Source organism: Vitis riparia, chromosome 12, assembly GCF_004353265.1.
Source record: "Vitis riparia cultivar Riparia Gloire de Montpellier isolate 1030 chromosome 12, EGFV_Vit.rip_1.0, whole genome shotgun sequence".
Classification (NCBI taxonomy): Eukaryota; Viridiplantae; Streptophyta; class Magnoliopsida; order Vitales; family Vitaceae; genus Vitis; species Vitis riparia.
In genome coordinates this window covers 21,376,596-21,399,360 of record NC_048442.1, presented here as the reverse complement: position 1 = coordinate 21,399,360, position 22,765 = coordinate 21,376,596, and the positions used below count along the sequence as shown (strand labels likewise).

The following is a 22,765-nucleotide window of genomic DNA, read 5'->3' as shown; positions in this document are numbered from 1 at the left end:
CATCTAATCTCTCCTCGTCTAGACTTCAAAAGAAGCCATGGCTCCATTAAACTTCAATATTTCTTCTTCCTCCGATTTTTTTTTTTTTGAAAATTTTATGATCTTTATGTTCTGATTTGAAAGGGGGAAAAATCACTAATTTGAATTAGAAAAACTTTTGTAATTTAACCAATTCAACCGAGTTAACTCAGAATTTAAGCCGAACCAACTGAGTCCTACCGATTTAGTGCTGAGTTTGTGCATAGTATCGTACCTGGTATCGGACTCGTCGTGGTAAGTGTCGAGGTGGATACGACTCGACCAAGTCGTACCGGACTCGACCGATACTTTGAACCCTATTACAAAATAAAGATGTCCAGGACAGGGTACAAAATCAAAACAAAAATATTTTTTAACAGCTAGTATAGCAAAATACAACGGGTGAAGTAATAGAATTGGATAGGCAGGGCTAGAAATTGAGCTTCAGTGGGTTTACAAATGTAGAAAATGTCAGAAGTGGCTCAAAAGACAAAATAATTACAAAGACATCTATGGGTTCAAAAGTAACTAAAACTTGGGCAATACATTCACCACTGATGGCACTGTCTATCTATAAATATACAGATAGGTCTTCTTGGTTCTTCAAATCCCATATAACAATTTTCCCGTCCAATCCTGCAATGTTATGATGCAAGAATCGGTAACTGGAGACCTCTTACAAAGATGACAATGGGTTTTGTACCTAAATAGAATGAAATATTTTTCTTTTTTACTAACCTGAAGTGCTGAAGCGCGTCACCTTGGAATCCCCATCCTCCGTAAGTGGCGCAATAGCACTAAAATTCCCCAAAAAACCAAAGGGAAAAAAAAACTTTTTGAATAATATGTGCAAAATAGGAAGAACATGTGATAGAAAGAAGTGAAGAACGATAACAGAAATAGCAATATGACTTAGAGGGCAGATGGATACTTTATGCAGTTCTCATGAATGCCTCCCCGGGTTCTCGAAGGTTCAATTGCATCATTGCCCACTCCTTGTTTTGATTGACCATATAATTTTCCAAATGCTTCAGAAAACTGGTAAGCAACAGAAAAAGTAGGGAAGGTCTATTAATAGGCACATGAACACAATATACTTGTTCATAAAAATACATTTTTGTTAACGACAACCTTCTTGGATAATATTAAACAGATCGATTTCAATATTTACTATACAGAAAAACATTTACTGCATTGACAAACTTAGTAGGGAACCACATATAGAAAAAAGAAGTGAAACTTCCTAGCTTTTGTGCTTTTTTTAAGTGGTTATGCCCCTCCATCAACCACAGTAAATTCTAACCCTGACTCCCGATTGAAGTCTATCTACAGTTCAGCTAAGTAAACTGTGAGCCCCATACAAATAATAGTAGCAAATATTCAAACAGATGCAAGCTATGAATTTTCACTACTTCAGTATGCTGAAAACTTGAGATAGAAACCGGTCTTTTACCTACTAGACTAAATTTTCTGTATCCACAGCAACCAAAAAACAAAAGAAGTGGGGGGGAAGAAAAGACATGGTGTTTACTATGCAGATACCTGTGAACCATATCTTGCACTTGAAGATGAGGCCTTCCTTTCACCAAGAAATCTGATAAAGCTCCTAGGAAACAAAACAAACAGGAATAACTTTACTATTTTCCTTGAAAAATAAGAAAGACATCATTTTTGAAATTTTCTTCTCAGAAAGTGCACTTCTCCTCTTAACATGAGAATACAATCAGCAAAGACAGTTGAAGCAACTACAAATGCTATACAATACCAGAAGCTAGTTCAATTTCACGTTAAAAGAAAGAATCTGTGCCATTAGCCGACCATGTTACTACTATAGCTGTTAGAAAATAGAAAAGATGAATATTATTTGGTCCAACCTAAATAAGGTTTAAGTAAATTACAAACCTATATATATACACACATGGAAACTAAATAATCTCTCTTGTAAGTTGTAACTGAACATTTCCTTTCCTTCTCTTCATGATAAACAAGAACAATATTAGTATACATGTGAATAGAAAAGTGATAGCAGAAATGGAAGTGCAACAAGAAAGAGAATGCAAGAACTAACAAACAGCTCCAGCTCCCGACAGGCAAATTGTCATCCTAGAAAAACAATATAACCCAAAGCAAAGATGAAGAATCTAAAGCGAGGAAACAGTCAAATGAAAGAGTGGAAAGAGTCCCAGACAAATGGAAGAGAGGAGTAAGCTCCTCTCTTGCCTAGCATATCAGCTTCCTGTTTGATTGCCTGATGCTTCCAAGTGAAAGAGCAATGAGTGACTCACATCTCCAGAGAGATTCACTTCTGATGCAACCAATGCTCATATCACCACATCCCTCTCCAAGTCTGTGACATCCAAGAAACAACAATCACTAAATCCCCCCCACAGAAAGGTTCAAGAACATCATCTTCACTTTCAGACTTCCAACAAAGCTAGAATATCCACCTCAAAGGCCAACCCGCTGATAAATCCAACTCCTATTGTCCTTGAAAAGCCACTAATAACCATCTGATTTGAGTTACTAAGGAGGATCCATCATAGTTGAGCTTAAAGCTTCTAACAAGTAGAGAAGACCAATTAGGTGACAGGCATACCCTCCTTTGAGGAAGGCACATCAATCTCCAAATCCAACAAGATAGTGCAAATGGGAACACAATGACACTCATCCCAAAAGATATGTAATAGTGGATCCTCTTCCATGACTCATCAACAGACCCCTTTCAATCCTTATAAATTCTGGCATTCATATCAAGCTAGATGACTCAAAAAGTAGCTAGAAAGAGCCCCCATTCAACAAAACTTCCTTTATTGCTTTTCCAAAAACCTTAAAAAGATATAACTTACACAACTATGTTGTCTTTGAGGGCAGGGCATGTAACAAATGACAATTACTGCAAAGGGAAAATAGAGGAAAAGATGATTAGCAGATCCCAAATTCTCCAATCATACTACACAAAGGTTGATGGATTCTAAGGCCTCCTAAGCTAAAGAAAATTATTATTGGCCACTAAGAAAGTGAAGATAAACAATCTTGGGAGGAGGGCAAAAAATACTAGGGTATTATTTTTCTGAAGGGGGGAAAAGAAGAAGAAACCCAAAAAGGGGGTATTATTTTCAGAAAGTTTCTAATCCATATCCCTTGAGGACAAGTTAAACTTCATTCAACCTTCCAGTAGTTAGAAAATTTCTTCACAATCTGATCCAGAGGAACTCCATTATTAGCTCCTAGCAAAAAGCATGAACACGAAAGATGCAAACTACTCCATCAGTATCCCATAAAAGAATCTCCCAAGGTGATCAAGATTAATATTGACATCAACTAATGTGCTCTTGTCCATGTTGATCTTAAGGCTGAACACAAACCCAAAAAGTCCAAAAATTGGTTCAAGATTTATTGACACACTCTTCATTAACTCTAGAAAGGGATATGGTGCCATCTGCAAATTCAAAGGGAAACTCTGACCTTATACCCCACAACCTAGAACCCCTAGCAAATCAATTTATAGTCCTAAAAATCATTCTGTTTACAATATCAACCACAATAGTAAATATGGAAAGTGAAAGAAGGCACTAGCATATACCTGTAGTTGTCTGGAGGACAAATTAGCATGGAGGATTGCTAACAAGCACTCTTTCACAATCAGATCCTACTACAAGTCCATGGTACTGTGACCCCCTTACATTTTTGCTACTAACCTGATCTGGAATCCCAATATTCCATCAACGGTCAGTTATTTAGTGTGGGTAGTGGCATGGTTACCAACCAACTAATGAGGGGAGGTTGGAGTATTATCAACTAATGTTGTCTTTGCATTGAACATCTGTCAGTAATAGGGTGCATTATAATAGAGCCAACAACAACAGCGTGATAGCAGTAGCAATAAAAGTACATCTTCAAAATTCCATTAATTCAGGCCACTAGAGGACTATAAGACCCTAAAATTATGCAAGAAAAGTAGTAAAAAATAAGAGCCAAAGTTCAGAGGTCCCAGGATATACAGGAAAAGAATTACAGGCAAACAGCATGCAAATTTAAGAAAGGAATCACTAAAAGAGAAAAAAGCAATACTCATAGTTCACTGGGCATACCATATTCCACTTCCATCTGCTGCAAAAACCATTGGGCTGCAGTCAAATCCCACACCTATAACCATTCTCTCAGAAACAAATAAGACCTGAAAAAGAAAAGTGTCAAGAACACAATTTTTCAAAGATCAAGATAGTGGATAATAAGTGAAGCAAAGAACTAGATTTCAAACTATGCAGTTAATAAGAGAGGATGCTGACCCACATCACGGAGAGGCAAATCGCGAAATGCAACATTTTGAGCTAAAGGAGAAGGACCAACATCATCAACGAAGTAAATCATAGAATTATGACCTGAACAATAATACACAAGGAAGATTCATAAATAGAAAATTTCAGAAAGTTTTTAATGATGGATATGAATTCCTTCAAACACTAACTGCCAAAAAATTAAAGAAAAAGGAAAAAAAAAAAAAAGGAGGAGAATTTTGAAAATTGGGTGCAGAGGAATGAAGTTTCTGACCTACATAAGCTAAGGTATTGCCACTTGGAGACCACTTCACACCAAATGCCCACGAAAATGAGAGATCAAGCTGAACAATTTGCTGCTCAACAGAAAAGAAAATACATAAGCTCATGCTGCTTCAATAGAAATACAAAATTAACAACATTGGAAGGTAAACTGCATGCAATAAATAGGACCCCTGTCATTCAACAAGACAAACATATGACTTAAGATGTAAGAATGCTATAATGATTTCATCCCTCCAAATGACCTACTAGGAAACAATATACTAAAAGATAATGTGTTCAACAAATGAAGGGAAAGAAAAGTAGAGCTGGCCAGTGGCTTAAAATAAGTTAATTTGTGCAGCACAAGGTTCTTTCTTAAAGGTGGTAGCCCCTTGAACAGTGAGGTGTCTGAGTTCAGGAGGCAAAGGCAATAAACTAAGAGGTAATAGGGAGAAGGTAAATATGGAAGTGGCCCCTTGAAGGGTGTGAAGAATCCATAGAGTGAGCGCTCCTGAATTGGAGAATTTTCAATGAATTCAAAAACAAAAAAATTCAATCCTTTTTTCTTCCTGATCAGAAGTAAAAATTCAATCCCTTTTTTGGTAACCTCTTAGGCCATTTTATAGAGGTTTTCTAGATGTGAGCTGGGAACTAAGAAGTTTGGGAGCCTTATTATAACAGTATTTGGGCTGCTAGCTGGTCCTTTTGGCTAAAAATAAGATCACAAGAGCACATGTCCAACAAGATCCTCCCTGCTCCCTCTAAAATCGGCCGAAACAAGCTTGCCAATGTCTAGACTTTTCCAACCTTGACGGGCCTTCAAATCTAATCACTAAACCAACACCCTTGAACCTCCTGACTCAGGTAAGCTTCAAAGCAAATGGATCTTGTGATATAAGACATCTTCAAGAAAATTGTGGGAAATATCCTCTAAGTGAGAACGAGAAAATGAGCCAACAAGTGAACACAGAAATAACCTTCCTTCATCTTATGTGTTCAATGTCCCCATCCTAAGATGGGTAAGAGAACTCTCCACCGTTACCACATGCACCATGCAGGCATCCACACCTTGTAGGCACCCAAGGAGCTCGAGCATCCACCTAAGATAAATTGGCATTCTGTCCAAGCATGAGAATGAGGCCAATAAATCATGTTTACAGGCCATTTGAAGGTAGAATGCCACATGGTGCTCTATCGATAACTTTGCATGGAGTAAGGTCATTAATGTGGTCTCTAGGGTACATCCTACATGTCATGCAAGGCACACTACATATATTTAGAGGTCCATGTCTTAGTTGAAATCAAGTATCAATAATGTATTAGGAGATGGTTGTAGAGAAACCCAGGATGGAAAGCTTTGTGAAGGAGGTGAGCAATCCTAGCCACTTCATGTGTAATCTTGTTTAAGAGAAATGGTAGAATCATTGAGAATGGAAGATCTTGTAGGGAGTATCTATTATCTCACAACTCTTCAGATGTCAATTAAGAAGTTAATAGGGATGCCCTGCAATTCTATCTTGAAGATTGGGAGCAGTTTTCCCCATAAAAAGGGGAAGGTTATCAAATCAAAGTTGGTTCTTCACCAAGCTGTACTTTATGATTATTCCTTAGGTAACCTAAATCAAATGGGCATTAGAAGTACAAAATTATAAAGGTGTGATAAGGACAGATGCACATAGGGACCAAGGGGGCCACATGGTGCACCATCACAACCCCTAACCCTGAGATAATACACTATAATGGGATTCCCTAGACCTATAGGAAAACAATTCTTTTCCCCAAGCAAGTTGGACTTTGGCACCTGCAACAATTTTTTTAATTTCTTAACATATATCATTCTACAAAATTTGCTTTCCTCCCTTTCCTCCTCCAATAGAATGCCTTCTTTCGGGAAATAATGAAATAAATGATTTTGTAAATTAATAAATAAGTGTTACTTTAGATTTTTTATTTTAAAAAAAAAAAATCTAATACCTCTGTTGAGCCACCAACTTTTTTTTTAATTACTATTATTATTAGAAACAAATGATGTATTAATTATAGGTAAAAAGAACATGAGAAGGATGAGATGTCCTCCCCACAATAATAAAAACCCAATCAAAAAATGATTAAAACCCTCCACTATAAAAAGATGCCCATACAAAAAGGTTAAATCCACATAAGAATATACATGGATGTCGTTTCCTTAAACCTTAACTAAGCTTCTACTAATGTTACCCTGTCCCTTTTTATCCACACGTCGAATGCCGATTGAGTTGAATAACATTGAGAGGAATGCCTTTTAAAAGCATCAGTGCAAGAGGCCTAAAAAGATGATAAAAGTGAATAAATCCCACAACATTTCTAACAACCACTTTCCACACGATCCGAAACAAAGTGAGAAAAGCAATATGCCAAAGGGTCTTGCCTCTAATGGATCTTCTCAAATCCTTATATAAAATGTTCCTCATATTGCATATGCTCCTTAGTGGAACCCAATCCAACCTGGTTTGTCTAAATAGCCTTAGCCAAAGCTCCACACTTCACACGTATAAAGACAAATTAACACTTACAAGTTAAAGATAAATAGACGAGGGAACAAACATTAGGAGACTCAAATTCGAGACCCCTTGTTATTTTTATTTTTTTAGGTAAAAAACAAAATATATTAAAAAAAAAAAAAAAAAAAGCTTGGAAAAGGTGCATCAAGTACACATGGAGTATGCAAAACGCGCTGAAAGCAAAAGGGAGAAAGAAACAAACACTGCCCAATACAAAAACCACACCCTAAAGTTCAAGAAAAACAAAAGGCACTCATGCGACCAACATGCAACCTAATCAAAACTGCTAACACCTGACTAAACAGAGCCTAGCCCTAACCCAACCTTCAAGCCATTCTTCCCAACTCTAGCTTGAACCCTCAAAAACCACTTTCCACCCACTTCTCCAGTTCCTTCTCTCTTTTCTACTTGATTGATAGTAATTAATCAAGCTCTCCAACTTTTGAAGCTCCCTATCAAAACAAGACGTAAACAAAGGTCTCTTCTTAATACTCGATCCACCCCCCCCTAAACCCTTTAAAAGGGAGACAACTTCCTACTCAAAACCATCCAATCCTAAATACTTACTGAAGGAGACAAAATTTGTGAAAGAATAAAGACTCCCAGCATGTCCTTACTAGGGTTGTCCTTTCCTGGAGCCCTCTTCTTACTGCACAAATCATATACCGCACACATGTCATCTTTGAAGGAAGTTTTGGAACATCCACTATAAAATCCCCATGGGAAAGCATCTGCAAAGGCTCGTAGCCTACTCCCTCGCTTTCCAAACTCACCTTATACTCATGTAAAGGGAAAAGAAATGCAATTAGAGCACTAATCCTAATCCTAAGATATATCATGATGCAATACATAAAGGGGATACATAGGCTGTATCATAAATTATTAAACAAGTACAAAACATGCTTATGTGGAAAATCATAGAAAATAGGACACAAACATGACAATCACACCATATTGTACAAACAAATACAAACACGCACACAGAAACACACATGCACACACAGAAATAGGATTAGATACAAGAGACACAACAATTATCAACTGATTAGAAACTCCATATTTGTAACCTAGGATAAACATCAAAACCATAATGAGTCATACTACAGTAAAGTTAGGGCTCAATGGTTCACAAGAATATGGAAAGAACGTTAAGAGATTTAGGCATTGTTTACCCTTCCATTGTAAGTTTGACATCTCACCACAGAGAGAGAGAGAGAGAGAGAGAGAGAGAGAGAGTAGAGAGGGGGGGTGGCGCATGGGAATAGTAAAGACTAAAAGTCACCAAGAGATCTAAGAGTGTGTCCATCAAAACTAAGAATGAGGGACTTCAAGTAATTAAAACCTTCAATTACATGTTTCTCATGGTCCACAGTTCTAGGGTCTTATATAACAATCTCCCCTTTTCCCGAAGAAGAAAAACAATGGCTCAAACCCCAGCATATCCTGAATGAATTAAATCATGTTCTGAGCATATGCAACCTGAATATGTTGCCAACATCAGAATAAGTACAAATTGAGACCTTTTCTTTCCTTAGATTCTGAAACTAAGCTTGTGCTACCATATATGAGTGAGCTTCTCCAACAGCCACCAAGAAACACCAGAATTTGTAGTATAAAAAAGGAACAGACCTTTCCCCAGTAAATTATATGCAGAAGTTTTTACACATTGTTGACAACAAAAGCAGTAAAATTGAGATCTTCCACCTGTTTCTTGTTTTCAGATTGGGTATATTATTGCATTTCTACAAAAAGTGTCCATCAACAAGAACCATTATAAGAAACAAACATTTATTCAACAGTACAAACTTGCACAAAGTTATTTCCCCCAATGTAATGAAATGCACAACAAAATCTTATTCCTACAAGAGAAAAGAAAGAAATATTGAACCTCTCCAAATTTTGCATCTGAAGAAGAGCCTGTTCTTGAATCCCTGGGTCATTTCCAAATCGCAACAGTTGATAGTAAAGAGGATATGTCATGGAAAAAAAAATGTATAAAGTGACAATGCTCCAAAATTTTATCAAAACATACCTTGTATCAACACCTTTAATGAAGGTAGAGAATACTCGACATTTTCCATCAGTTGATGTTGTTGCAAGGAGAATCTATGGTCAATATTTAAGGAACAAACATTTAGACACCAGAAATGGATGCTTCCATGCAGATAATGACATAGTGATTGTTCAGCTAGTAACAAAAGTTATACAATTTGAACAGTTATATGTGCAAGTGAAATTTCTTGTTCCCTGTTGTAAGGATTCATGTCCTCTTTGTACCTTTCTTCTTCAGTCATTTCTCATCTAGGAGAAACAAGTTTTCCCATTGTCGATTGATTTTGTACCAAAGAAAGCAACTAATTGCATTTGCTACATTGCAATTTCGAAGTATAGTTGTTAAAAATTTAAGGTACATAATATGATACAGTCTTCATGCAAAACAATATAAATCATCGATATGTAAAAAATATTTAGATCTTACAATACATGTAAAGTACACTTTGACAATGAGTTAGACCTGATATTTGTAAGACACACAACTATTTAAGTAGCTTTCATGAAAACACATATTTGGATGATTTCCTTAAAAGAAAGGAAAAGAAAAAAAGAAAAAAAAGGAAAAAAAAAAAAAAGAGAAAAGAAAAAGGGCTGATACTATGTTTAAATGCTTTCAGACTTTCCTTTTTCCTTTCTTTTGTCTCCATAGGAAAAGAAAAATCTTCTTTTCATGGTGTTTCAAATCCAATGTGGTTTTTGTATGATCATTATCAGTGGCAGAGCTAGAATTGTGCTCAGGGGGGGGGGGGGTGTTGGTGGGTGGGTTGGGGAACCTATGATAACAATTTATTGAGTTAATGATCATATGTAAATATTGGACATTGATTGATAGTACTTTTACTCAATACATTTATAACAAACTAAATCATAAGCACGAACACATAGTAAATTAAATTAAATAATTTCAATAAATTATTATAGCAAAAAATTAAAACAAAAATCAAACTTATTAAAGTATAGAGTCAATGATCATATGAAAAATTAAAGAACAACTACAATACCCAAAAGGTTTAATAGGAATCATTTTTTATTTAAATGAAAATTAATTTTAACAGGAAAATTGTTACTAAGGTTATAAATATAAGTTTCAGAAACTTAAAAAATCAATCAGGAAAATTTTTCAGAAAAGTTTCAAAAAAATCAAAAAAGTTGTAAAATCAGTAAAAAAAAATAATCATTAAAAGGTGTTTAAATAAGTTTTCAGTAAGAAAGTTTTACTAAAAAATTTCAATAAGAAAGTTTAAAAACAAATATATAAAAAATTTAAAAGGCATTTATAGGTAATAAGTGGAATTTTGAAAATATGTATATAAATAAAATCAATGCATACTAACAAATAAAGAAAAAGTCAAGAAATCATGAAATTTAAAATAACCAAAAAATAAGCATATCATCCAACAGCAATTCCCATGAACCAATTCGTGTAAAAGAGGGAGGGGGGAAGGGCAGTTGCACCCACCCTAGGGCCTTAATCCATACTTCCTATTTGTTCCTTTTAAAAATAAATACACAAAAAATTGGGTGAGAAAAAGTAAAGAAAAAGAGAGAACAATTCCAAATGGAGATAGCTACCCCAGGGGCCCTTACTTAATCTGCCCCTGATCATGCTTCCTCTTTGTTCATTTTTTTCGTTTAAAAAGAAAAATAAAAAAAAGGTAAGGAAGACGAAAGAAAAGGGGAAAATAATACCAAATGGGATTAGCATACAAGTGAAACACATGTTATAAAAGTTGCTCGAGTTCGTGTAATATGGAGATGGATGACCTCTTATTGGATCATGAGGAGGGACAATTAGTGCCTTCTCGGAGACAGCTAGTTTCATATTGATCAATGATCATTCACATAGAGATTGTGCCCCTACTCAAAGGCCTCAAAAGTGAGCAAGTATATAATCTTATGATAGAGAGGATTAGCCAACAAGTCTTCTTGGGTGACCCATAGATCGAGAGGATCATATAGATGTGACTATAGGAGTGGAGGATGGTGAACTTCTCTAAAACTTTTAGGCTGATTGTTTCCTTGGAAGTCTAGAGTGGCAAAACAAAAGGCCCATAGGCTGGTCATAGGAGTCATATCATATACCATGTTGGGGATCTTATAGCCCCCTTGAGTTTGGTAGAAGAATCCTTCACCTTGGCATTGAGTCAGGCAACCAGCTAGGGGCTTAGAGTGGCAAACCATGCCATCCATAGGCTGGGCAAGAGAGCAGCCATATCATATATTAAATTATGGGGGATCTTAAGCTCCCTTGAGTTTGGTGGACCAATCATTCAGCTTTGCATTGAGTTGGGAAACCAGAAAAGGGTTTATGGGGATCTCTATTCCTTCAATTTTTTATGTCCTCTCAGATTTATGTTTTTGGAAGGACCTCTCATCCATCATGCATATTATTCTTTTAGTTACTACAAGTATAGTTACTTATCCAGATACAACAGAAAAAAAAAAAAGACAATAGTTTCCCTTGAGGACAATGAAGAATGAAGCACTTACTTAATATGTTAGTTTTTTTTTTTTTTTACCATTTAAGGGCGGAAAGGGAAGAGGAGGGAATGATGAACCTTTTTTCTCAGGCAAAAATCATATATTAACATGGCTATAACAAAAAAAAGGGTCCAACCCAAGTACACAAGAATGCAAATGTTGCATCTTTTCAGCTTTTACCATCTTTCATGAAATTGGTTATATATTTAATTCTTCCAATGTACATGTGCTTCATATATGCATACACACCTTTTTCCTAGCAACTATTTTCCAATAAGCAAAACGAAATTTATTATACATAATACAATACAATACAAGGCACAAAAAAGAGAATAATGCGCAATAGGATCTACAAGTTGAGATTATCAAAAAAAAAAAAAAAGGGTCTACAAGTTGAGATTATGATCATAAGATAGAAAGTTAGGCTCTCAATTTATTCTATAAAAAAATTTATGTAAATATGATTACATTACTAGCTGAATCTAACAGGTCATAGGGAGAAAACAAAGCTTGTGCCTTAAAGAAATTGAGAACTTTCCAACTTTGCATGAATCCCCATTTGGAAGACAAATCCAAATTTGAGTGGGAACAATGGACGCATGTAGACATCCCAAGTAGAAGGTTTGACAATATCTTGATAGTAGCTTTTAAATGGTAAATGAATACATACATGATTGTGCAACTACTCTTAAAAATATACATAAAAATAAATAAATAATTGCAATTAAGATAAATGGAAAATACGCACGTTATTAGGATGCCAAGCAACACCCGTCACAGAAGAATTATGTCTTTTTCTGATAAGTTTACTGACCCACCTGCAGAAATGCATACCATGAAAAGATCAATATCAACCCTCAAGTTAAAGAAAATACTCACATAATTTAATCACTTAGACATGTTTAGCCAAAATGGTATGCAGGGGAACTATGATCACCAATAACTATAGGTGCAATATTTTGGTAGGCAGATGCATCTATCTATACAAGAAAGCATAGTTGTTAAAAGTGAATCAAAGGCCCAAGTTGCAGCAGCACCCCATCTGTAACGCTGCACTTGTCAAGGCATACAACTGGTTGATGAGGCACACCCCATTCTTTTTTCTTTTTTCTTTTTTTCTTTTATAAGCTCAAAGCAAAACTTCAATTTAGCCATTGTTTTAAAACTGAACATGGAAAGGCAAAACCATGTCATTTCCTCTTGTTTCTAAGTTTCTCAGCACAGTAAAATATAAAATCATTTTTTTTACACTTTTATTCTTAAAATTCCTAATGGTTTATTAAAATTTCATATAATTGCAATATTTTTTGTCGGATGCTTCTTTTAAACATTTGAAATCTAGATTTCTTTGTTACTTCAATTGGTATCAAGGATGATATTTACTGACGTAGAACCTAAAATAAATTAATGCTTGATAAATTGAGAACCTTGATTAAATAGTGTTTTTTGTCAGTCCCAACTTCGGGCCAATGTGCTAAATCAATAATTCGATAAATCTATAAGATAATACATTATAAAAAAAATTGTATAGTATCATATACGACCCACTTACTACATAAATTAATAATTTCCCAATGTGCAATTAAATCCATATGGTCTATCTAAGAGGGCTTCATAAATATGTGACCATTTCTTCTTAAAATTGATATCAACTTGGATCTCATCTTCAACTTTTCATAATGCAGAAAGAAGTTTTGGTGTGACGTTTTCATATTGCAACAAGAAATTATTCAATGTCATTATCGCTTTGAGAGCTTCTTTACATGAGACAAGTTCCATGGTAGAATTATTCAAGAGTTTTAACTAATAAGAAATACCTTGATAATTAATAAAGTATTAATTTATCGATTAATAGATTTTCCTTGGTCCAAGGCTATTAATTTATCAAGGTTTAATTGTATATGCACATATAACAAATGTTTGCATGTCCAAATTTACAAAATTTTATAAAATTTTACATATGACTTTTTCTTCTATAAGTAAGCAAAGGTAATAAGAGGCGGTAAAATAGTGGCCCAAGATGTACAAGAACAAGAAACTCACCCCCTTAACCATAGAGAAAACTGTCCAAACAAGATGTACAAAAAAAAGCCTCTCCCCTCCCCACCTCAATGGGAACCCACCCAATCAATGAAATCTATTAACGTCAAAGGACTAGCTTTTTTAGATAGTTTGGTCTCCAACTGAAGTGAAAAAACAAAAGAAGCTTGCAGCCTTTACAAGGACAGCACCCCATCTTCAAAGACAATTCTGTTTCTAACCTTCCAAACTGACCAAAACAAGCACAGAGGGCCCACTTTCCACACTGTTATGTACTTTTTGTACACCCAAGCTCCATCCCAGCCTAAAAGGGTCTCCCTTACCGAGGAAGGGAACACCCAACACAAACCGAATAGGGTAAAAAACAGTTTCCACACCTCCCTCGTCTTTTCACAATGAAGGAGAAGACAGTCAATAGACTTCTCATAAACTTGGAACAAAAAGCATCTATTTGCTAAAGCTCATCCCTTCTTCTGAAATTGGTCTAAAGTTATAACTTTTCCCCATGAAGCTACCCAGGCAAAGAAACTAATTTTTGGCTGCACCTAAGAGTTCCAGATTATCTTCATTGGAAAGCACACTAATGAATCCAGCTTTAAGACTTCGTAAAGGGACTTTACAGAAAAGTTGCCATCTTTGGACACTAACCACCTCACCCTATCCTCCTCATCTAACAACACTCTTTCCCCACACAATCGCCCTAGCAGGTTCTCCACCTCATCCAACTCCCAATCATTGAAACGCCTACTGAAACGAGGGTTTCAACTCCCCCCCCCCCCCCCCCCCCCCACCTTTCCCTACTTGCTGAAACAGTCGATAAATCACTCACCCAAACCTCTTTGGCTGCAGCTAACACAAATAAGGAGGGGAAAGAATCAAACAACGGTGAGGTTCCACACTGCTTATCCTTCCAAAATCTCACCCTTTAGCCATTACCTACCACAAAAGATATTCTAGAGCTAACAAGGTGATCAAGTTTCCTAATTGCTTTGCACAACCCTACTTCATGCCCCTTTCTAACCTCATAGGAGCACCACCCACCTCGATTCTCCCCATATTTCCCCCTTATAACCTGGTTCCAAAAGGCCTTTCTTTCATTTGCAAAACGTCACTTCCGTTTTCCAAGGAGAGCCTTGTTGAGCATAGCAAGGCTCTTAACCCCCAACCCCCATTTACTTTTATCTAAACAAACTGTCGACCTCCTCACTAAATGAGGTTTTTGCTCAAGAACCCCACCTCCCCACAAAAAGTCCCTCTAAATCTTCCCCAATCTCATTCTAACCACTCTTGGTAGATGGAAGATGGACATAAAATAAATAGACAGGTTGGACAAAGAACTATGAATCAATGTAATTCTCCCACCCTTAGAGATATATTGTCGCTTCCACATAGCCAACCTTTTGCGGAACCTTTCCTCAATACCATCCCAAGCTGCCACGGAGTTAAAAGAAGCCCCCAATGGCATCCCCAAGTAAGTAAACGGCAAAGTACCCACCTTGCAGCCCAGCTCACAAGCCAAATCATCCACCTTCTCCACCCTTCCCATCAGGATCAACTCACTTTTATCCAAATTAACCTTCAAACCAGAGATTGCCTCAAACCACATCAACAATCAACACAAAAAAAGTCATTTGCTCCTCCCGCACCTCACAAAAAATCAGAGTGTCATCAGCAAACAGCAAGTGAGAGACCTCAACCCCTTTTCTACCTCTCCCCCGCACTTGATAAGTCGATAAAAAACCATCACAGGCTGCTCTCTTCAAGAGACAGTTGAGGACCTCCATTGCTATCACAAAAAGGTAAGGCAAGAACGGGTCTCCCTGCCTTAGACCCCTAGAGCTTTGAAAAAAAACCCGAAGGTTTTCCATTGACCAAAAGGGAAAAACTAGTTGTGGATAAACACCACTTGATCCACTTTAACCACTTCTCCCCAAACCCCATTTTCTCTATAACCGTAAGCAAAAAAACCACTCCACATGATCATAGGCTTTCTCAATGTCCAGCTTACAAAGAATTGCCCCTCCATTGCTTTTCAAGATCGAGTTTATTACTTCATTCGCAATGAGCACTGCATCCAATATTTACCTACCCTCCACAAAAGCGTTTTAGGCCTTGGAGATCACCATAGCAAACACCCCCTTCAGCTTATTGGCCAGCACCTTAGCCAACCACTTGTACAACCCCCCTACCAAGCTTATTGGTTTGAAATCCCTCAAGTCCTCTACCCACACTATTTTTGGGATCAAAACTAGGAAAGTAGCGTTCAAACTCCGCACAAAACAACCCAATTCGTGAAATTCCCTGAACAAATTCATCACCTCACTCTTCACAAACTCCCATGAAAACTGTCAAAAGGCCATGGAGAACTTGTCCAGGCTTGGAGCCTTATCCCCACTTAAACCTGAAAAGCCCCAAACACCTCTTCCTCCAAAAAAGGCTTCTTTAGCCCTGCCACCTCTATATCATCCAATCTCTCAAAAGACAGTCCACTAATACTAGGTCGTCAGTCACCTGAGGTAGAAAGCAAGACCTGAAAGGCTCTACAAACTTCGTCTTTAATTTCACTGTCCTCTATGATCCATGACCCATTAATTTTGATTTTGTCCATCTAGTTTCTCCTCCTATGAGGATTGGTCATTCTATGAAAGAAACTTGCGTTCCTATCCCCCTCTTTCAACCAAATTTCTCTCGATTTTTGCCTCCAAGACATTTCTTTAAAAAAGACCCCTTTTTTATAATTCTCTAGCAACTTTCCTAAACTCCTCCTCTTCCAAAGACAAAGGACGAGAAAACTCCTCCTTATCCCAAAAATCCACCAAGTTCAAAACTAGCTCCTTTTGAAACTTCAACCTTACCAAAAACTTCCTTGTTCCAACATCTCAAAACAAGCTTCAAAGCTTTCAACTTCTCAAAAAGAATGAAAATAGATGACCCACTAAAGTTAAGCCCCTCCCACCACAATCTCAAGATTGTCTTATAGCCCTCCTCCGTTTTGTTTTTTTTTTTTTTTTTGATAAGCCTTAAAGCCCTCCTCCTTTCGCCACATATTTTCAAACCTGAAAGGTGTAGGACCTCTCCTCAAACCTCCCCCCTCAAGAAGAATCGAGAAGTGGTCCGATATCAACCTAGCGAGAACAGACTGAACACCACCTAAAAAATGAAGTTCTCAATCTTCATAAATAAGGAAACGATCAATTTGTAATTTGTAACAATTATTTAAACCACCAATCCAAGTGAAATACCTCCCTAAAAGGGCAAGTCCCTTAACTCTAAGTCCTCAATTACCTTTGAAAATCTTCTCATGGCTAAAGACAATCTACCTCCTCTACTATACTTCGAGGGGAATGTGATCATGTTGAAATCGCCTGTCACGCACCAAGGGTCACTCCACAACCCTCTAATAGCCCCCAACTCAAGTTGCACCTCATTTCACTTAAGCATGCACCTTGGGTTAGACCTTGTCTCTAGGCTCAAAGCGAGCTTTGCATTTCAAGGTATGTGAAATGACCACCATACCCTTGAGCTCCAAGCTAATCTATCTAGGGGAATGACAACTCAACCCAACCTATAGTTAGTTTTTCAACCTAATCCCATCTTTAGATCTGAAAACTTCAAGTCAAGTGGCCCACCAGTCAAGTCAGAATTGAGAAGGATTGGATTCAACCCACCCAAGATGCAACCGCCAGCATAACAAAAATGAGAAAGGATTTCAGAAGCTGACAAGGTAGACTAATTCTCCATGTACAAGAATATTCAAGAATATATCAAGAGTTAATTTAACCAAATGCAAGGATAAGAACAAAATGTAAAGAGAAAGCCATAAAGAAACAGAATAATACCAGTTATTCTCTTGCTCGTAATAGCATATACAAACTGTCTTAGCCCCACTTCCAACAGCGAACTTGTTTTCTAGGGAAAAAAGTTATAACATCAAAAAATCAAAAACATATCCCATATCTACAATAGCATTCTCTGAATAGAACTCAAAATAAAAATTATAAAAAATAAATTATAAAAAAACTAGCAGATGTGGAATCAAGTGCAAACCCTTAACATGAATACCATGTGTTGATATGAAATTTTCCATAATATATCGGGTGATTTTGGGCAAGTATGGGCAAGTTGACGGGGATTGGTGTTCTAAAACTATTAGGGAAGGACATGGTGTGGGGGTGTGGAAGGCTATCAAAGGCAGACGGGAGATGTTCAAAACAAGAACTGGGTTTACAGTTGGGTTTGGAAACAGGGTGAAGTTTTGGAAGGGCAAGTGGTGTGGGGACTCATCCTTGAGGGAGTCCTTTCCTGAGCTTTATTCCATAGCCTCCTCTAAAGGTGCTTGGGTGAGTGACCTTTGGGAGGATGGTGGTTGGAGTTCTAGGTTTACAAGGCAACTACATGATTGGGAGCTAGAGGAGGTGCAAGCCTTTTTGGAGAGATTGTCAGCACACCCCTTGTTTGTGGAGACCGATGATGCCATGGTATGGTTGCCTACGAAAGATGGTGCTTTCTCTGTTAAGTCCTTCTACTCCTCCTTGGCCAATAGGAGAGTGGAATTGTTCCCCCATGGTATTGTTTGGAATTCTTAGGTGCCCCCGAGAATTAGCTTCTTTGCTTGAGAAGCAACTTGGGCCAAGATTTTGACTTTGGTTCAACTCAAAAAGAGGGGTTGAAGGATTCCTAATATATGTTACTTGTGTAAGGAAGAAGAAGAAACTAGTGATCATATTCTCATCCATTGTTCGAAAGCTCGTTTGTTGTGGCAATTGATCTTTACACTTTTTGGCATTCAATGGGTGTTGAGTTGTTTAATTAGAGAGGTCCTTTTGAGTTGGCACGGGTCCTTTGTGGGTAAAAAGGGGAAGATGGCTTGGAAAGCTACTCCATTGTGTATATTTTAGGCTTTATGGCAAGAGAGAAATAGGAGGGTTTTTGACAACTTTGAAAGCACAGATCAAACAATTTAAAATTCTTTTTTGTATCTATTTTGGGATTGGGTTAAATTGTACATTGAGGGCGGATCTTTATCACTGTTAGACTTTGTGGATTAGGTAGGCTCACAATAGGGTGCGATAGTGGGTTTTTTGTGTCTTCATGCCTTTTTGTCCTTTTTTCTTCTTATACAACGTGTACACTTTCTTTCTTTTAACACAATTCTTATTTACCTATCAAAAAAAAAAAAAACTTTTCATGTTTAAATACTCAATTTCTTTACAAAATCCTTAAGAGTTTAAAATATAGTCATTTCTATTTCAACTCAAGCACATGAATTGAACAAAAATATAAATTAACTAGAATGTTTCAGTGAGGAATCAATACCTCACAGCCAGTTTCCCAGAAGTGAAATCACTACTGAGAATATATCAGTTAACTGACGAAAACCATTCAAATCATAAATTCAATCTATAGAATTATGTCCACTTCAGATCATCAGAGGGGACAATGGGACATACAATGGTTTGCAAGAAGGGGATGTGATCATAAAAGAAAGCTGGTAGCACTTCTAATACAAAACAATAACCTTCAGTTAAATGGTTCACCATTCAGGTAAGATGAGAAAGAAAAACCATAACTCAACAAACCATTCTTCTTCTGTACCTCTTGGACTCCACTGAACACAAAGTGCAGCACGGTTTAGCCTAAGGATGACAAGAGTAGGTACCCATTCTGCTGCTTCTTGGTTCCAAACATATCTAGAAGGAAAACCAGGAATTCAAAAATAAATAATCAAAATAATAATACCTGTAGACAAGTGCATGTGCATGAGAGAGAGAGAGAGAGAGAGAGGGTGAGAAGGAAATGTCTCTACAAAAAAGAAACCACTTTACAGTATTTCAAACCAAATCAACACTCACGAATTCCGGTCATGAGATACAGTGACAATTCTGTTTGACCTTGCGCTCCAGTCTATCCCAGAAACAATTTGATCATGCTGAACAGAGGGGAAATGCAAGAAGTTTTAGAAATTGTTCACAGAATTTCATCTAACATTAAATATAAACTGATCTATGTACCAAACACAACAAGAGATCAGTACAACAATGAATAATAATAATCCATGTCTTAAAAGGCTATTGAGGCTTATGCCTCAAGGCGATGCTCTACAAATTAGCCCTGAGACTGTAACCCCAGTTAAGGTAATTGCGGCTTAAGCCTCACCATGCCGAGGCTTATAGCTTTGAGGCTATAGCCTCAAGACTAATGAAGCCTAAGCTTCAAGGCTAATGAGGCCTAAGCCTCAAATATCCAAAGGGTTTTCGACCTTTTTGGGCTTATGGTATATATTTCAGAAGAGGCTTAAGTCTCAATATTCATTGAGTTTTAATGGGTTATATCATCTATGCTTTTATGGACTTTTGATAATGATTTAATGAATTTGTATTGGGTCCCTACTTGGTTAAACCTTGTACAAAATTAGGACTTACTTAACTTTCAATTAACTTTTAAAATAGAAGGAAAAAAGAAAGATTGAAAAGAATAAGGGAATTATTGACTATGCTAATGGTTGATCTCATATATAATCTAATTATTGAAAAAAAAAAAAAAAAAAAAGATACCAATACAATTGGTGAATGAAAAAGAAGAGGGATGGGTGGACATTAACCCCAATAAGGAGGATAATATAACCATTGGATATGATTATACTCCTTGGAGAATTCCCAATTATAGTACCAGTAATATTGAAAATTATGTCTTGAAACCGTAAGAGATAGCTAAATTTTATAAGAGAAAAAGGAACTAAATTAGAACTATTAATAATGAAAATAAAAAATAAACCATAAGAAAGAGATAAATTTTATGAGAGGAAAAAAAAAAACTAAATTAGAACTATTAACAGCGAAAAATAATTAATTTTATTATTATGAAGTTTATGTCTTTTTTATTTTTCAATTCTAGTGTGATTTTATGATTATTTTTTTTAATTTTTGATAATTTTTATTATTTATTTGTTTAAGTTGAGGCTTACACCTCATTCTGCCTTGAGGCTTACACCTCATCGCATCTAGGCAAAATGCCTCAAAACCACCATTAGTCTTTTAAAACATTGATAATGATAATAATACTAATAATAATAATAGACAAATGATAAATGATAAATGATCTTAAAAAGTAGGATGTAGATATGACAAGGACATTGGAACATGTAAATATTTCTACATATGATCATTCAAATAACAAATGTAGTTTTTTCATTACTTATCTAACTTTTCTTGAAGAAAAAATTAGCACAAAATGAAACATGAAGCCTAACCAATGTAATACATATAATTATATTGCATGTGACTACTAATGCTATGACTTGACTAGATCTCCTCTCACATGATAAAATATTTATTATTTTATTTCCTTTACAATCATAATCTCTTTTTATAAATTAAAAGAGTGAAGTCCAGACATCTTCCTTCATAAAATTACAATTTTTTTTCCCTATTTTTCATCTAAGACAAAGCAATGCATTCAAATTCTGCACCCACAAGAATAATTCTATGAATATAATAACATAAACAAACAAACACATAATTGTAAAAAATACTGTGCCACTACCGTGTGCCAGAAAAAGCCCACTGATGCCTAAATCAAACATATTCCAAATATTTGCAATTGGTGATCACATAATTGAGGATCATTATCAATTCAATAAAAATCCTCCCTGAGTTCAAAATCATAGTACCTTTTGAAGAACATGTACCCTCTCCCACTTGTCCTGTGACTTTCTATAGATGTGAACTTCATCACTATTCGGACAAAGTGCAACCACTACAAAAGCAAAAAAAAAAATGTAAATATTCAATAAATGTACATAAAAAAAAGAGGAAAAAAAAAAAAAAGGTTAGAAAATAGTACTGGAATGGTCAGGGCTCCAGGCGTGGCAAGTGATGCACTTAGCGAACTGGTGAACAGAGATCGCGGCCATTGCTGTCGCGGAGGCTAAAATTCATCACATTTTCAATGTGAATTTCACAGAGAAGATAAATAACGTACCAACACTGGATCTAAATCTAAATGCTACAGAAGAAATGAACCTGAGACGAAATCGAAATCAGCCAGGCAGGTGAAAAACACTGGTGTTGACCGACAAGGTGAACAACACCGAGTGAGGTGATTTTTTACGCCTCTCCGATGGTGCCAATCCGAAATTTAACCTAAAATCCGAAAATGTCAATAAATCTTGTCCAAAACTACATTTCCGCAAAAAAAAATCACCAGAAACCATGGTTTCTCGGAAAATTATGCGAGAAAGTCGAAGAAATTTAGTGCACAAATCGGAAATTTTTGGATTGAAGAGATCTGACCTGTTGAAATGAAGACGATGATCCCAACACAGCCAAAGGTAGAGAGAAGAAACTGTAGAGAACGACGCAGCTCAGTCAAGAGGGGAAGGAAATGGAAATTGGCAAATTAGCTATGGAGTGTCATAATATCGGAGCTCACATAGGATTATTTATTCTTACTAGGGCTTTAAAATAGAATTTTAATTATTTTATTATTATCTTTAAGAAAAAAAAAATTTGCAAAACATACATATTGGAAAATATATACAATTTTGTACTTCCATAAAATGAAATCCATCTTGGAATGGAATTTTAGAACAATTATTTCCATATTTGATTTAAATTTATTCTTTTAAAATATAATTTAAACCCAATATTATTTTTTTTTCAAAGATAATTTTAAATGAAATTATTATAAATTAATTCACACAAATGAATCTTGAAAACCCTTAAACCTTGTTAAGGAAATTTTCTGCCTCCAAAATCTTCTAATCATATTTTTACAATGCTTTTAGAAAATTTGTATATATATATTAAAAAAAAAAATCTTAGAGATAGATTTTATGACAATATTTGAAAATCTCTAAATATTAAGTTAAATTTCAATTGTCATTTTTCAATCATAATTCTAAGAAATAATTTTTAAGAACAGTTTTTTAAAACAAATCTCTAATTTTTGTAAAATAATAGTCTATTTAAAAATCTAAAATATTTTTAACATGTTTTTCATATTTTTAAATACGTATTAAAAATAATTTTGATATCAAGTATTTTATTTTTAATCATTTTATATATTTGTATTTTTTTTTTAAAATAACTC

The 22,765-nt window shown here is 35.8% G+C and overlaps 1 protein-coding gene across 2 annotated transcripts; it reads right to left on the bottom strand.

The window, feature by feature from the left end:
- Positions 1–366: 366 nt before the first annotated feature.
- Positions 367–22,084, bottom strand: LOC117927084 (actin-related protein 2/3 complex subunit 1A-like). Of its 2 annotated transcripts, none has more exons than XM_034846488.1 (17): positions 21,967–22,084; positions 21,697–21,816; positions 21,518–21,601; positions 21,345–21,430; positions 19,528–19,604; positions 19,271–19,365; positions 17,515–17,584; positions 12,384–12,453; positions 9,132–9,205; positions 8,988–9,030; positions 4,570–4,651; positions 4,312–4,400; positions 4,110–4,195; positions 1,561–1,624; positions 950–1,056; positions 757–815; positions 367–654 (listed from the first exon to the last, which is right to left on the bottom strand). In XM_034846488.1, the coding sequence occupies exons 3-17, from the start codon at positions 21,585–21,587 to the stop codon at positions 590–592; spliced, it is 1,137 nt and encodes a 378-aa protein (XP_034702379.1). In that variant the 5' UTR covers positions 21,588–21,601; positions 21,697–21,816; positions 21,967–22,084; the 3' UTR covers positions 367–589. The 2 variants fall into 2 exon arrangements, with proteins under 2 accessions (XP_034702379.1, XP_034702380.1); XM_034846489.1 differs by having other exon boundaries at positions 21,518–21,589.
- Between the last annotated feature and the right edge of the window lie 681 nt (positions 22,085–22,765).

Bases quoted from the DNA above. Each gene is read 5' to 3' on its own strand.
- LOC117927084 (XM_034846488.1), bottom strand. From the start codon at position 21,587: ATGGCCGCGATCTCTGTTCACCAGTTCGCTAAGTGCATCACTTGCCAC. The intron at 4,652-8,987 runs GTTCAATATTTC...TCTGTTGAGCAG, and splicing joins CAGATGCAAAATTTGGAGAG to CAAATTGTTCAGCTTGATCT. The intron at 1,625-4,109 runs GTATGCCCAGTG...TTTGTTTCCTAG, and splicing joins GCAGATGGAAGTGGAATATG to GAGCTTTATCAGATTTCTTG.